The following is a 13,644-nucleotide window of genomic DNA, read 5'->3' as shown; positions in this document are numbered from 1 at the left end:
AGACTCCAAAAACGGTGCTCCTTCCCTGCATGAGGCTGATTGGCAGTCCTCAGAGGATCCTTTGTGTCCCTGCAGAGGGCCTGGGGAACTCTGTGCCTGGGCTCCCGGGGCCTGGGTGGACTAGGAGGACAGAGATCAGCTTGGCTGGCACAGCCTCACCTTCCTCCCTGCAGGTGGCCCTGGACGTGGTGGAAGAAATCTGTGCTGAGATGGCTCTGACTCGCCCCGAGGCCTTCAGCGAGTACGTCATCTTCGTTGTCACCAACCGAGGTGAGCGGTCAGGAGGACTGAGCACACTGGGCCCGGCCTTGTAAGGCCCAGGTCAGATGCCACTTCCTCCAGGAAGCCCTTGCTGCCTTGTGTAAGACATTCCCTGGGCGCCAAGCACCCCCAGCTCTGTACGTTTGTCTTGCCTACCAGACCCGAAGTTCATGGAGGACTGTGCCCTCCCTGACTCCTGCCTCTGCCCTTTCGGGCCTGTTCAGCCGGGAGCATGTGTGCCCTGCCTTCAGGGAGCTTATATCCTTTTTTTTTTTTCCTTTTTTTTTTTTTTTAATTTGAAAGATTGAGAGTGTGAGCAGGGGAGAGGCAGAGAGAAAGGGAGACAGAATCTGAAGCAGGGTCCAGGCTCCGAGCTGTCAGCACAGAGCCCCACACGGAGCTTGAACTCACAAACTGTGAGATCGTGACCTGAGCCAAAGTCAGACGCTCAACCGACTGAGCCACCCAGGTGCCCCACACACAGTCGGGATTTAAACCCCAGCAGATTGGCCTCAAGAGTCGGGGCTTTATCGTCATGACACGTCCCTTCTTCAGTACGATGTTACTGAAGATACAGGATGGGGAGCAGAAATGTCAACGCAAGAAGGAAAAACTGAAACGTCCCTCACAGACTCAGATCCCCTCACTGGCAGGCCCCAGTCCTCCCCACCCTCTGCCTGTTCCAGGAACCCGGCGAGAGGTCTCTCCTGAAGGAGTTCTGGAGAAAGGCACCCATTGGTCTCATGACCTGAGGTCTGTTGTGCTTCTCCTTGTCCCCAGTGTCCTCTGGGAGGGGGCTGGGCTTCCTTTGAGCAGCACCCAGGGCACTTTCCAAGACCTAGGTGGGCTGCAGCTTTGACTGGAGTTATTCCCATCCCTGGTCATCGACGTTCCACAAACACTGGGCACCCTGTTCCACAAACATGCTCTGCTTTAGGGAGGACTCCGTGTCCTGGAGTGGGGCCGCGGCCTCGCCGGGGGTCTGCACATAGGCTGTCCACCCGCCCCCGGCTCTCCACAGGCCAGCACGTGTGCCCGCTCAGCCGCTGTGCCTACATCCTGGACGTGGCCTCGGAGATGGAGCAGGTGGACGGTGGCTACATGCTCTGCTTCCGGCGTGTGCTCTGGGATCAGCCACTCAAGTTTGAGAATGAGCTTTATGTGACCATGCACTACAACCAGGTCAGCGCGTGTGGTCCACTCTGCTGCTCTGGAACCTTCCAGGCGCCCCCGTGTGAAGTCAGACTGCACAGCCTTGGCATCTGGTGCCTTCAAATTTCCAGCCCCATTTCTAGCCCTGATGCCCAGGCTCCCTTGCATGGACTCTGCGGTGCGGTCTGACCATGTCGCCCTCACTACCTAATTCGTGGGCCTTTCCACCCGCCATCGCTCCATCTGCCCTGTGATTCCTGCACTTGTGCTCACCTAAGTCCTCGCTGCCAGGGCCGCCCCAGACAGCACCTCTTTTCCACGAGGCGGCTCTGACTTCCCCTTTCCTCCTGACTTCCTCCTCTGAATGCACGATCTGTCCCTTGTCTAAATGCCCGACCAGCTCTTGCTGGCATTGTTATTTTTGTCTTCGTGTTATTCCCTTTTGAGATTCAGGTAAGTCAGGACCATGGAGTTTACAAAACCTGGGTTCTCCCCTCCTGTGCTCACATTGGTGGGAGGGATCGGACAGAGGGCTCACGTTTTTGTCGAGCTGGTGCCAAAGCTTCCGCTATTCCAGGTACAGAATACTGCCACTCAGCCTTCACGGCCTCATGCTGTGGCTGTTGACGACCAGCCCTGTGCAGCCGGGTACGGGGTTAGTGAAGCTGCCGCCTACGGGCCAGCAGCATCCCTTGGGAACTTGGGAGGATGCAGATCCTCTAGTCCTGCCCCAGATCGAGTGTATCGGGGTCTCGCGGTGCTCCCCAGCATGCACAACTGGTGCGTGCCCAGTTTTCAGAAACCCCGGACCCCTGGCCGTTCCTGGATGCTGCATGCAGGTGTCCACGACACTCTTTCCCGGCCACTGTGGGGACTCCCACAGGGGCTTCGATGCCATGGCCCCCACAGCTCACCCTCACGTGCCTATTCCCCAAAGCCCAGGGAGGGGGCAGGCTGCCCCAGCCCCGAAGCCAGTGGGACCGGAACTATTAAAATTGCACGTGTCCCCACCTTCCCCTCACGAAGGCAGGAGCGCATGCCTGCCTGCAGGCCCTTGTGGAATTCTCCCCCACAGGTCCTGCCCGACTACCTGAAGGGCCTCTTCAGCAGCGTGCCGGCCAGCCGGCCAAGCGACCAACAGTCGCAGCAAGTATCCAAGCTGGCTTTGCTGCAGCACCGGGCCAAGGACCACTCCTACCTGCCCAGCGTGTGAGCACCTGCCCACCTGTCAGCCTCCTCCCCCCGCAGCCCCCCACCATCCCTCAGGCCCTGGGCCCTGCTCTTGCACCGGTGTCTGGGAAGCTGGCTGGGAAGGAGCGGCTGGCCTGGGTCTGGGGCTGAAATCTTTAGCCTCGCAGCGTGAGCTGGGACTCGGCCTCCTTCCACAATAGGTTGCTTCGGGCTGGTATTCATAGCTCAGAGAAAACGGAATGATCAAAAAGCTTTTGAGATACACGCACCCTGTGGCCACAGAAGCGTTCACCTCAGTGTCACCTACAACAGCAACCCCAACCCCTGACAACAGGAGGTTCCTTAAATAAATTCTGGGGCGTCCGGCAGCCTTTAAGCCGACGTCCCCAAAGAGGTGATGAATCAGTCATCCTAAGACTTTTGGTCTCAGAATATTTTTACTCCCTTAAAAATAGGACCCCAAAGAGCTTTCATGTACGTGGGTTGCGGTATCAATATACTTACCCACGTCAAAGTTGAAATTGATTTATTTAAATATTGATTTCTTATTTGAAAAATAAGTCTGATGTATTATGCTCGAACGTGAATAATTGTATGTTGTAATAACGTGAGAAGTAAGGATAACTCAAGTAGTGTAAATTCATATTATGCATTAATGCAAACAACTTATAAAAAGCTGTATTTTCCAAAAAGAATTTAGTGAGAAGAGTGGCAACGGTTTTCCATTTTGCAGATCGCTTTACCAGCTGGCTTAACGGAAGGCCGTTGGATTCTCAGATGTGCTTTTGCACTCAGTCTGCAGGGATCTCACATGTCATGTGGCCTCTGGCAAATTCCCCTGCACATTTGTGAGAGAACGGGAGAGGAAAAGGCCAAATAACGTCTTAGCATTATTAGGCAGGTGGCTTTGACCTCCCAGACCCTCAGCCACACTTCCGAGAACCCCTGGGACAAATAATAGTAAAGGTAACGTAGGTACAGTGTTTGTCCAGGAGCTCGTAATACAGTAAGTGCTCAATATGTAAAGCTCTTTTTTTTATTATAATTTTAAGCAAAAGGCCAAGGAAGCACATAAAGCTATAACCCCAGTCCTGGAAAACAAAAATCTCACTGAGTTTTCCTTTTTGGAAGGCACTCTGCCTGCGTTACCTCAGGTCATCTTCCCAACTACACTGTATTTTCCCCCTTTACAGATGGGAAAACTGAGGCTCACAGAGGTTATTGGGCTCACTGAAGCTTACCCAGTAAATCGTGGGGAACTGGAATCCAAACCTAGGGAGGCCAGGTCCAGATGCCAGGCCTTTACCCGAGCAGTATAAAGAAGGAAAGCTGTTGCCCCAGGGGTCTCTTGGGGGAAGGAGGCTCCCCAGACTTTCTCCCAACCTTTCCCCAGTCTGTAGCCCAGGGCAGCTGGGATGGGCTGGCATTGCTGTTGGTGTTTCTCAGATGCCCCAAGAGGCAAAAGGGGGCTTCCCCGAGAGAGCCAGCATGTGTCCGAGAGAAAGGACTGGAGTAGGGGGTCGGATGGCCCTAGGGGTCCAGCCTGGGATCCAGTGCTTCCCTGCCTCATCTCTGACCAGCTGCTGGTGGTTGCTCTGCCTACCCTGCTATTTCCCCCACCCTTGTGCATCTCACCCCTGTGGCCTGGGCTTCTCTTCGGGGATCGGGGCTACAAAGGACTGACGCACCTTGGGTCCAAGCTTCGGCCCCCCAGTTCGCCGAGTCACTGTGTGACCGAGGACTAGTCGGGGACCTTCTCAGAACCTCAGTTCCCTCTTCTCCAAACAGGGAGCCTAGTGGTACCAGCCAGGGTTATGGAGCGCCTGCTGTGTCCCAAGACGCTGAGCGAGCACTTGACAGCCAGCATTTAGCCTTCCAGGGAGGGTGCAAAGATCACATCCATTTGGCCTAACCCTGCCCCGCGGTGAGGATGGGCTGAGGCCCTGCACGGAGCACGCGTGGTGGTGGCCACTCAGGATCGCTTTTCCCCCCACGTGCAGGCGAGAGGTCCAGGACTACATCCCGGCCCAGCTCTACCGCACCATGGCTGGCTCGGCCTGGCTCAACCTGGTCGGTCAGCACCGGCAGCAGACGCAGGCGCTCAGCCCCCACCAGGCCCGTGCCCAGTTTCTGGGTAAGAGTCTGGGGCCGGGGGAGATCATCACGGGGTGCTCTACTGATGAGGGGGCCCGGAGGGTGGGGACGGAGGCACCTTTTTCTTCGCACCAAGGCATTTTCGGTGCCAGCCAAGCTGAGCGCCTGCCCGGAGAGAACACTTTTCTAAAATTGCCATCAAGGCAGCACCTAGGCTCTGGGTGGCCCTGGGCAGCTGGGGCGGCTGGAGAGGTGGGGGGAGCCCCGGGGCGAGGACCCATACGCTGGACACAGCCGGGGGGAAACTCAGGCTGCAGGTTGGCCCTGGCCGCCGCGCTGACCGACCGCCCCCCTCTCCCCACACCAGGCCTCCTCAGCGCCTTACCCATGTTCGGCTCCTCCTTCTTCTTCGTCCAGAGCTGCAGCAACGTGGCCGTGCCGGCCCCCTGCATCCTTGCCGTCAACCAGAACGGCCTCAACTTCCTCAGCACCGAGACCCATGTGAGTGGCCTGAGCCTGGCCCTGCCCCTCGTCCCCTTCTCCTCTGAGCCGCACTGCCTTCCGGGGGGCGGGCGAGCTGTGTGGCCGCGTGACCTCAGGCAACATCTCTTCCCCACCGCGAGCCTCACTTGTCCATCTGGAACATGGGGATAGTGGTGCCCGCCCCACGGGGCTGCGGTGAAGGTGAAAGGTCAACCGTGAAAAGCGCTCCAACAGCGCGCAATCTGCTCAGGCTGCTGTGACCAAGGTCCGCACCCCGGGGGCTCCAACAACAGACATTCATTTCTCGCTGGTCTGGAGGCCGGAAGTGGGGGACCAAGGTGCTGACAGGGGTGGTTTCCTCTGAGGCCTCTTTCCTTGGCCCGTAGGTGGCCGCCTTCTCCCCGTGTCCTCACGTGGCCCTTTCTCTGTGTGCACACCCTTGGTGTCTTCCTCTTCTCGTAAGGGCACTGGTCAGGTTTGAATTGAGCTCACCCTGACCGCCCCCATTTCAACTTCATTTCCTCTTGAAAGGCCTTGCCTCCAAACACAGTCACATTCTGAGGGGCTGGGGGTTAGGACTTTATTTGGAGGTGATTCTAGGAGATGCTGGAGTGAGGAAATGAGACCAGGAAGGGACCCCTCACACACCTTGGGAAGGCACCTTCTGGAAGAGTGTGTTAGCCGCAAGTGGCCCCTGTGGGGACTGGCGCTCAGTTGAGCTGGGGGCCTAGGAGATAGCATGGAACACGCCCTTGGAGGATGCCCTCTGTTCTGGGGGCGAGGGAGCTGGGGTATCTCTCTGCCGTGTCGCCCTCTGTCATTAATCAAGGCATTAACTCTCATCGCTCTGGCTTTCCCTGCTTGTGCTCCGAGTTTGCTCCTGGGGGCAGAAAGAAAGCTCCAGACAAAGAGAGGCAGGTGTTAAGAAGCAGCTTTGATGTGAGGGTCAGGGCACCACTGGCATTTACTCACCCTCGGATCCCAAGCATTCAGGACAGTGCCTGGCACGCTGTTAGTGTTTGTTGAAGTCCAGAGAGGTAAAGCGACTTGCCCCAGGTCACCCAGCAAGTTGCCGGGGAACTGCTACTCCAGCCGAGACTTGCCTCCTGCTGATGTGATCTCAGGGGAGAGGCAAGCAGGGGTGAGACTGTCCCACCCACAAGCCTGTCTCCTCCCCTCCCCCTCCAGGAGCTGATGGTGAAATTCCCCCTAAAGGAGATCCAGTCCACTCGGACCCAGCGACCCACGGCCAGCTCCAGCTACCCGTATGTGGAGATCGCCCTGGGGGATGTGACAGCCCAGCGCACCATGCAGCTACAGCTGGAGCAGGTGACCGAGCCCCGGCACCCAGGCCTTGTCACCCGGCCCCTCCCTTCATTCCACTCACCAGGCTCTCCGCTGGGCCTGGCTGTATAGTAGGTCAGGTCCTGGCCATGCCCCAGACAGCGTCCAGCCCAGTGCTGGGGACAGATCTAACCCAACTGAGCATAGAACTGCAGGTCATTAGGGTGGTCTCCCAGTGAAGCGTCTTGGCAGGGAAAGAAGGGCCTAGGTTATTTGCAGTATATTGAGGAGTTTGATGGGGAACAGGGGAGACACGGGCAGGGCAGGGGAGGTCTTGAAAGTCCTTAAATGCCAAGCTAAGAATCTGGGGCATTCTCCTGAGGGCACTAGAGAGCCAGCCATAGAGCGTTGTTGAGAGGCAGAGACACAGGAAGTTTGAGGAAGTTCACGTGGACTGAGGCTTGGAAGATGGATGGTGGGGTCTGGGATTGAAGGAAGGGAGGGGGAGTCCCCGTGTGATAGACAAAGAAACTCAGGTCCACCTGCCCTGTACCTTCCCATATTTGCAGCAATTATGGCTGCTCCTTTAAAATCATGGCTGACAGTCTCCTTTCCAAGTCTCATACCCATGGAGTGAGAGTTCGTACCCCATTGAGAGAGAAGACTGAAGCCGAGGGACAGGTGGGATCAGGGCTAGGGCCTATGCACAGCTGCCCTTGCCAGCCTCCCACACCCCCTCAAGACCTGGGCCTAGGATCAGCCCCCACGCGAGGGCCTGCCTTGGAGGGGCTGACTTCCCAGGGCAAGAGGGAGGAACTCCCACCGCCCCAGCCATGCTTAGTAAGTGGATAGTTGGATGGATGGTTGGAGGAGGCCTTTTTGGCTTTTCTACTTCCTTGCAGACCCCACTGCTGCCACCTCTGCCCCTGCCTCTGGCATGTTCGAGGTTGGGGGGACACATTCATTCAACACATAACCATTGAACATCTCTACATAGCAGGCCCTGCACTGGCTGTAGGGATACCGAAGTGACTGAGACCCCCCCTCAGCCCTGACCCTCATGGAGCCCCAGGTCAGAGAATCTCTTCGGTAAACCGTGGTCAGTGCTGAGAAAGGTGTAGCTGAGCTATCCGGCATGTAATCAGCGAGGGCTTCTAAGAGGAGGTGATGTCTGAGCATAGCAGCAGTGCAGCCGACAGTCCTAGGTCCCCGTGTGGCCCACCTCTGACAGGCTATCCCTTGAAGGGATCTCAAGGGATCTGAGGTCCACCCGCCCCGCTTCTTCTCGAGCTTCAGTTTGCACACCTGTCAAATGTGCAACAATCCCAGTAAGGCCTGGCATCGTAGCACGTGGGTGGCAGGGTTGGCTAGAGGACTGACTGGAGCAGAGGACGCCCATCATACGTACTCTGATCTCATTACCAGGGGTGGCCCCTCCGGGGTGGGGCAGACACCGCTGAAGTCAGCACAGAGCACTTGGCAGTGTGGCCTTGGGCCTCCTGCTACCTGGGTTCAGGTCCCCATCAGCTACCAGATGTGAGGTCTGGGGCAAGTGGCTTCATGGCCGTGTCCTCAGTTTCCTCGCCGGTGGGATGGAATCTGAAAGTGTCTGCCTCATAGGGACACGGTGCCGACTAGAAGGGGTAAGATGCCAGAAGCTGTCAGGACAGTTACAGCTCAGTGAGTGCTGCCCTTTATGCTTACCTTCTCTCCGAGCAGCCCCTGTGCCCCCTGCCCCCGGAAGTCCCTGCGGGGATCCCACCACCACCTGGGTCTGAAAACCACACTCGGGTGGATTTGCCATAATTTTCTTCTGCCTCTTACTCCGTACCCCATCCAGGAGCCCGGAGGCTGGGCCACCGCTTATTCTAGGCTGTGGGTGCCCGTGTTGACCATGGCAACGCATAGTTAGAAACTTACCACTCATTGACTAGACTAAGATTTCTTTAATTTTTAAAGGCTTTACACGTAATAAAATCTCACGGAATCCTCACCACAACCTGTGAGGCAAGCAAGCCCTGGTAAACGGGGACCCTACTGGCCCCAGGTCACACAGATCACACTCGGCAAGGCCAGAAGCAAACCAGATGCACTTGATCTCCTGCTTACTTACCCCTTCCAGCCTATTAACCCAACAATTCTCCCTTCCGGCTCCTCACGCTCCTCCCGGGACCCTGGGGGAGGTGGGGACAAAGGTGGGAGCCACTAGTCCTCACCCCGAGGCATGAGCCGGGGAAGCATCGGCGGGGCGGGTGCGTGGACTCTCACGGTCTCTCCTGCAGGGCCTGGAGCTGTGTCGAGTGGTGGCTGTGCACGTGGAGAACCTGCTCAGTGCCCGGGAGAAGCGGCTTACGCTGCCCCCCAGCGAGATTACGCTACTCTGACCCGGCCCCCAGCCCTCCAGCTGCCCTCTGCCGGAAGGCTTGCTGTGTGGCCCCAGGGGAGTTACTGGGCCTCTCTGGGCCAGTGACCCCTGTAAGGGGCCAGACCCTTGCTGGAGGAGAGACCAAGAGGTGGTAGGAGGAATGACCTAAGTCCCCGGGAACCTGAAATGACAGATGCAGAGTTGGGATGGAATTGCAGTGTGCGAACTTGAGTCAGATAACAGGAGGAACTTCCAAAGGCGGGGCTGTGGGGCCCTCTGTCACATACCCACTGTGGGCCCCGCCCCTGACTCCCACCTGTGGTAGAGAAGCCCCACACCAATGGCCCAGTCAAATTGGACTTTGTGTGTGGCTTACCCACGTTCTGATGTTCAAATCTGCGCCACGTCCACCTCTCAGCCCCTCATGCGTCCTCCTTGAGTGCTCCCCACGCAGCCGCTCAGCTGGGATTTGTGACCCTTGGTCATTTCTATGCAAAAAGGTGTGCCTGGCGGCCATTCCTCTCTCCAGCCAGTTGGCTGAGGAGCTGGAAAAGAAGCCTAAGGAGGGAGGCAGGAATTGGAGGCCCAGCTGTGCCCCTGGCTCACTGCCCCTGAACAAAGCTTCCTGCAGAGACCTCTGTCCTTTCCTCTCCCTTCAGACCCCTGTCCCCCAACTCCATACTTCTTAGGTAGCCCCAACCCAGTCCCCCGTCATTGGATGGGTCACACAAGTTTTGAGAGTGGTGTAGTGGAGGGAGAGAGAAGTTTTATGTCAGGGTTGGGGAGGAAGAAGTCTGGGAAAGGCTTCCCAAAGAATGGGACATTGGGGTTGGGTTTTGAAGGATGGGTAGGAGTTTGTTAAGAATAGATGGAGGGGAGGGGAATGAACATTCCAAATGGCAAAAACAGTGTTTGTTCTCTACTGTATCCCCCAGAGCCTAGGACAATGCCTATCACAGAGTAGGCACTTGAAAAATGCTTGTTACATGAAAGAATAAATAAGTGTTGATGGAAAGTGTTGGTGCTTTGGGGAACTTGTGAAGGAGGGAAGCACTAGTCTCGGGAGAAGAAGGCCTGGCAAGTATGTGAGGGCATAAGTAGCTGGAGCCACGGTGCCCGAGGAAGGATTTATTTACTCCATCAATACCTATTTTTTTAATTAAAAAAATTTTTTTTAACATTTATTCATTTTCGCGAGACGGAATGTGAGTAGGGGGGGAAAGGCAGAGAGAGAGAGGGAGACACAGAATCTGAGGCAGGCTCCAGGCTCTGAGCTGTTAGCACAGAGCCCGACATGGGGCTTGAACCCATGGACCGTGAGATCTTGACCTGAGCTGAAGTCATACTCTTAACCAACTGAGCCACCCAGGCGCCCCTTAATTTTTTTTAATGTTTATTTTATTTTGGCGCGTGCGCGAGAGAGAGACAGAGCATGAGCAGGGGAGGGGCAGAGAGAGAGGGAAGAAGACACAGAATCCGCAACAGCCTCCAGGCTCCCAGCTGGCAGCACAGAGCCCGATGCGGGGCTCTAACTCACAAACCACAAGATCATGATCTGAGCCGAAGTCGGTCGTTTAACCGACTGAGCCACCCAGGTGCCTCTCTATCAGTACCTGTTAAGCACCTACTGTGTCCTAGCCAGCTGCCAAGCCCTGGGAGTTGCTCACAGTTAAAGAACCATACGCCATGACAAAATCTGGGAGTGGGAGCTAGCTAGCTGATGAGGGGAGGGAGCAGCATGTGCAGAAACCCTGGAGGGGACATCACCAGTGGAGGACTTGAGGCTGAAGAGGCCAGCAGGGGGTATTGAGTAAGGCTTGCTACGCTAAGGATGTGTGATTTCATCCCAGGAGTCACGAGGAGCCTTCAAAGGTTTTTCAGTGGGAGACGGGGGCATCTGCTCAGATCATACTTTGAAAAGATCATCCCGGCCACAGAGCAGAGTGAATGCAGGGGACAGGGAGACCAAAGTAGGGGGGAGCGGCTGTAGCATCAGCTGGGAAGCTCCGTGGTGCAGACACTGCTGGTGATGACAAGTGCAGAGGAGTTGTTATCTCTGGGGGATCGATCCGGCTGTCCCGAGACAGGAAAGGTCAAGGAACAGCCCTTCACGCACATACCGCAGGGCTGTCCCACCTTCACCCGGCAGGCTGGCTTCCCCAGAAAGCAGCCTGGCCCCGACGTGAGGAGTCCAGTGCATATAGCTGATTGGGAACATGGGGCAAGTGGAAAAGAGGAGGCCGAAAGAGTGAGTTATCCATCGGGCTGCCCCTGCCACAGTCACTCTGCCCAGGTGAGAGGCGAGAGGCCTTGTGGGCTTCAGAATACAGGTGGGCCATGTGAGTGAGGCCCTTTGGAAGTGGCTCCTTGAGGTTTGAGGGGTCCTGCTGGTACGCGTGGGACAGAGAGGAGCCTCTCAGCCCAGCCCTGGCCAGACTGCAGGTTGGTGAGCTGGACAGGTGACTGAAGTCTGAGTTTTGGGGGTGGCCTGGTACATGGCACTGGATAACCAGAACACCAGAGCTTTTGGATTTCAGGACCTGGGCCTTAAGACATAAGGCTCGTGCTTTTTTTTTTTTTTAATGTTTATTTATTTTTGAGAGAGAGAGAGAGCAGGGGAGGGGCAGAGAGGGAGAGAGACGATCTGAAACAGGCTCTGCGTTGACAGCAGAGAGCCCGATGCAGGGCACAAACTCACGAACCGCAAGATCATGACCGGAGCCGAAGTTGGATGCTTAACCAACTGAGCCATCCAGGTGCCCCATGGCTCATGCTTTTAATAGCTGTTCTGGAGACTCATGATAGCATCAGCAATTCAGGCCCTTGTAAAAGGAGGTAACAATCCCCACATGGCAGAGTGGAGAGAGTTGGGGGTGACAGAAGAGTCAGCCCCTGCTGTGTTCCCCAGGCATCCTAGGCCCCTCTGGGCCAGGACCCAGAAAGACAGGAACTCCAGGTAAGTGTGGGGAGATCCAGAGTGAAGGGACCAAGCCTCAGGGTTCCCAGACTAGTGTGTGGTGAGAACAATAAAGGAGAAATGTCTAGGTGGCATGGGAGTCTGAGACAGTCAACTGGTAAAGGCTTGAGGTCCCAGATGGGTGTGACAGGATGTGCCATATTTGGGCACCAAAAAGTAACCAGAAGGACTTCATTGCTACCCCTGTGTGCAACAATAGACTAGACTTGGTCAGGTTCTGGTGTCCAGATACTCCCCTCCCTGCCTCGGGGTGCCTCCGCTGCCCAGAACCCACAGGCCTATTGAGAGAATCTTGGCTTGGTAGTTGAAGGCCCAGGCTGTAAAGCCAGAGAGGCCTGTGTTCAAATTGCACGTTTGCTGATTAGCTGTGTGGCCTTTTGCAAGCTCCTTGCCCTCTGTGAGCCTCTACGCCCTTCTTTGGAAACTGGAAACACGGACAGAAGTGTTAGAGCAAATACCTTCTAAGTGGTCATCGTTGGGTCCCGCATAGGATACAAATAGATGTCTGGGGTGGGGAGTAATTTTTTTCTTTAAAAAGCTCATTCTTACCAAGTTTTTACTCTGCACCAGGCATTGTACATGTACTGACCCATTTAACCCTCAAAGTACCCCCAGTTAGTTGGTACTATTTTTGCCATCTCATATATGGGAAAACTGAGGCCCACAGAAATGAAGCAGGTGACCTGTAAGCCTAGCCAAGATTCAAACACAGGCAGGCTGGCTCCAGAGTCTGCTTTCTCTTGTGAGGCTCTGAGAGGTGAGGGCTCTGGCTCTAGAAATCAGGAAGGAGCACATGGAAGTTTTGGATGAGGTGCCTGGGATGGGAGGGGTTGTTGAGACCTAGAGAAGAGATGAGCCTCATTTTTGCCTGGGTGAGGGGAGCTGGGCTCCACAGAGGAGACGCTGGGAGTTTTTCTCATTACTGAGATGGTAACCTCTCTGTCAAGCAGGTGTGCGAGAGTCCAATGCCCTGTTAGAGGGCAGTTTAGGGGTGGGTGCTGGGCTTTCTAAGAGCCCAAGCCTTCACAGGCTAATTGCTCATCATGCAGGAAAGGAGGCCCTGCGCGGGCGTTCACACAGTATGGCCCAGGCAGGACTGGAGCAGGAGCCCAGGCCACCTGACCACAGCCTTGCCCACTGGCCACTTTCTCACTACCTGTAGTTGCCTTCCTACCACCACCACCACCAGCACCAGCGCCCCACTAGGCTGTGTCAGAAAAGAGCCAGAACCGGACTTACTAGAGGCTGCCCCATTTTCCCCTGCACCTGCTATTTCTTGGAAGGTGGCCCAGCAGGGAGCCTGGGGATGGCACCAGGTGTCCAGGATTCCCTATCTCACAGGCCCTGATGGCCTGGCCTTGCCTGAGTAACTACACATGCCCCATCTCCCGACAGGGACCAGTAGGCCCTTCACCTTGGAAACTGAGACCCCGACTACCGATGTGCAGTCTCCTTAACACACACAGGACTGTGTTTCATTCTCACAACTACCATTTGAGATGGGTACTAATGTTCCACTTTACAGACCGGATCAGAGTCGGATTTAGAGACGAGGAGTCACTTGCCCAGGTTCACACAGCCTGTCAGGAGGTCAAGATTCAAACCCATGCCTGTCAGTCTGTTGCTTGACATATCGGGGTGTGGGGACGGTGGTGGAGAGGGTGCGGACGCTGGCTGGGAGCAAAATGGCTGGGGCGGTGAGGTTGAAGGCAGATGCGGAAGCCAAATCATGAAACCAAGGATGCATTTTATTTCAATGAGAATCTGGGAAGTCAGCTAGGGATGTGAGGTGAGCCTCAAAAAATCAAAATGAAGGAGATGGGTAGAAGGGAACAGG

General features: G+C 55.9%; 1 protein-coding gene across 1 annotated transcript in view; it reads left to right on the top strand.

Annotated features, from left to right (window-relative positions):
- The window catches only part of MYO15A (myosin XVA), a 51,025-nt gene extending 41,122 nt beyond the window's left edge, over positions 1-9,903 (top strand). The window contains exons 59-65 of the mRNA XM_060647113.3: positions 174-270; positions 1,283-1,443; positions 2,489-2,622; positions 4,605-4,738; positions 5,066-5,199; positions 6,370-6,510; positions 8,748-9,903. Of these exons, the coding sequence (XP_060503096.3) occupies positions 174-270; positions 1,283-1,443; positions 2,489-2,622; positions 4,605-4,738; positions 5,066-5,199; positions 6,370-6,510; positions 8,748-8,849 (903 nt within the window). The 3' untranslated portion in view covers positions 8,850-9,903. The remainder of the gene's footprint in view (positions 1-173; positions 271-1,282; positions 1,444-2,488; positions 2,623-4,604; positions 4,739-5,065; positions 5,200-6,369; positions 6,511-8,747) is intronic.
- The last annotated feature ends 3,741 nt before the right edge of the window (positions 9,904-13,644 follow it).

Source organism: Panthera onca, chromosome E1 (genome assembly GCF_046562875.1).
Source record: "Panthera onca isolate mPanOnc1 chromosome E1, mPanOnc1 haplotype 2, whole genome shotgun sequence".
NCBI lineage: Eukaryota > Metazoa > Chordata > Mammalia > Carnivora > Felidae > Panthera > Panthera onca.
The sequence above is the reverse complement of the archived record's forward strand: the minus strand, read 5'-3'. Positions and strand labels throughout refer to the sequence as shown.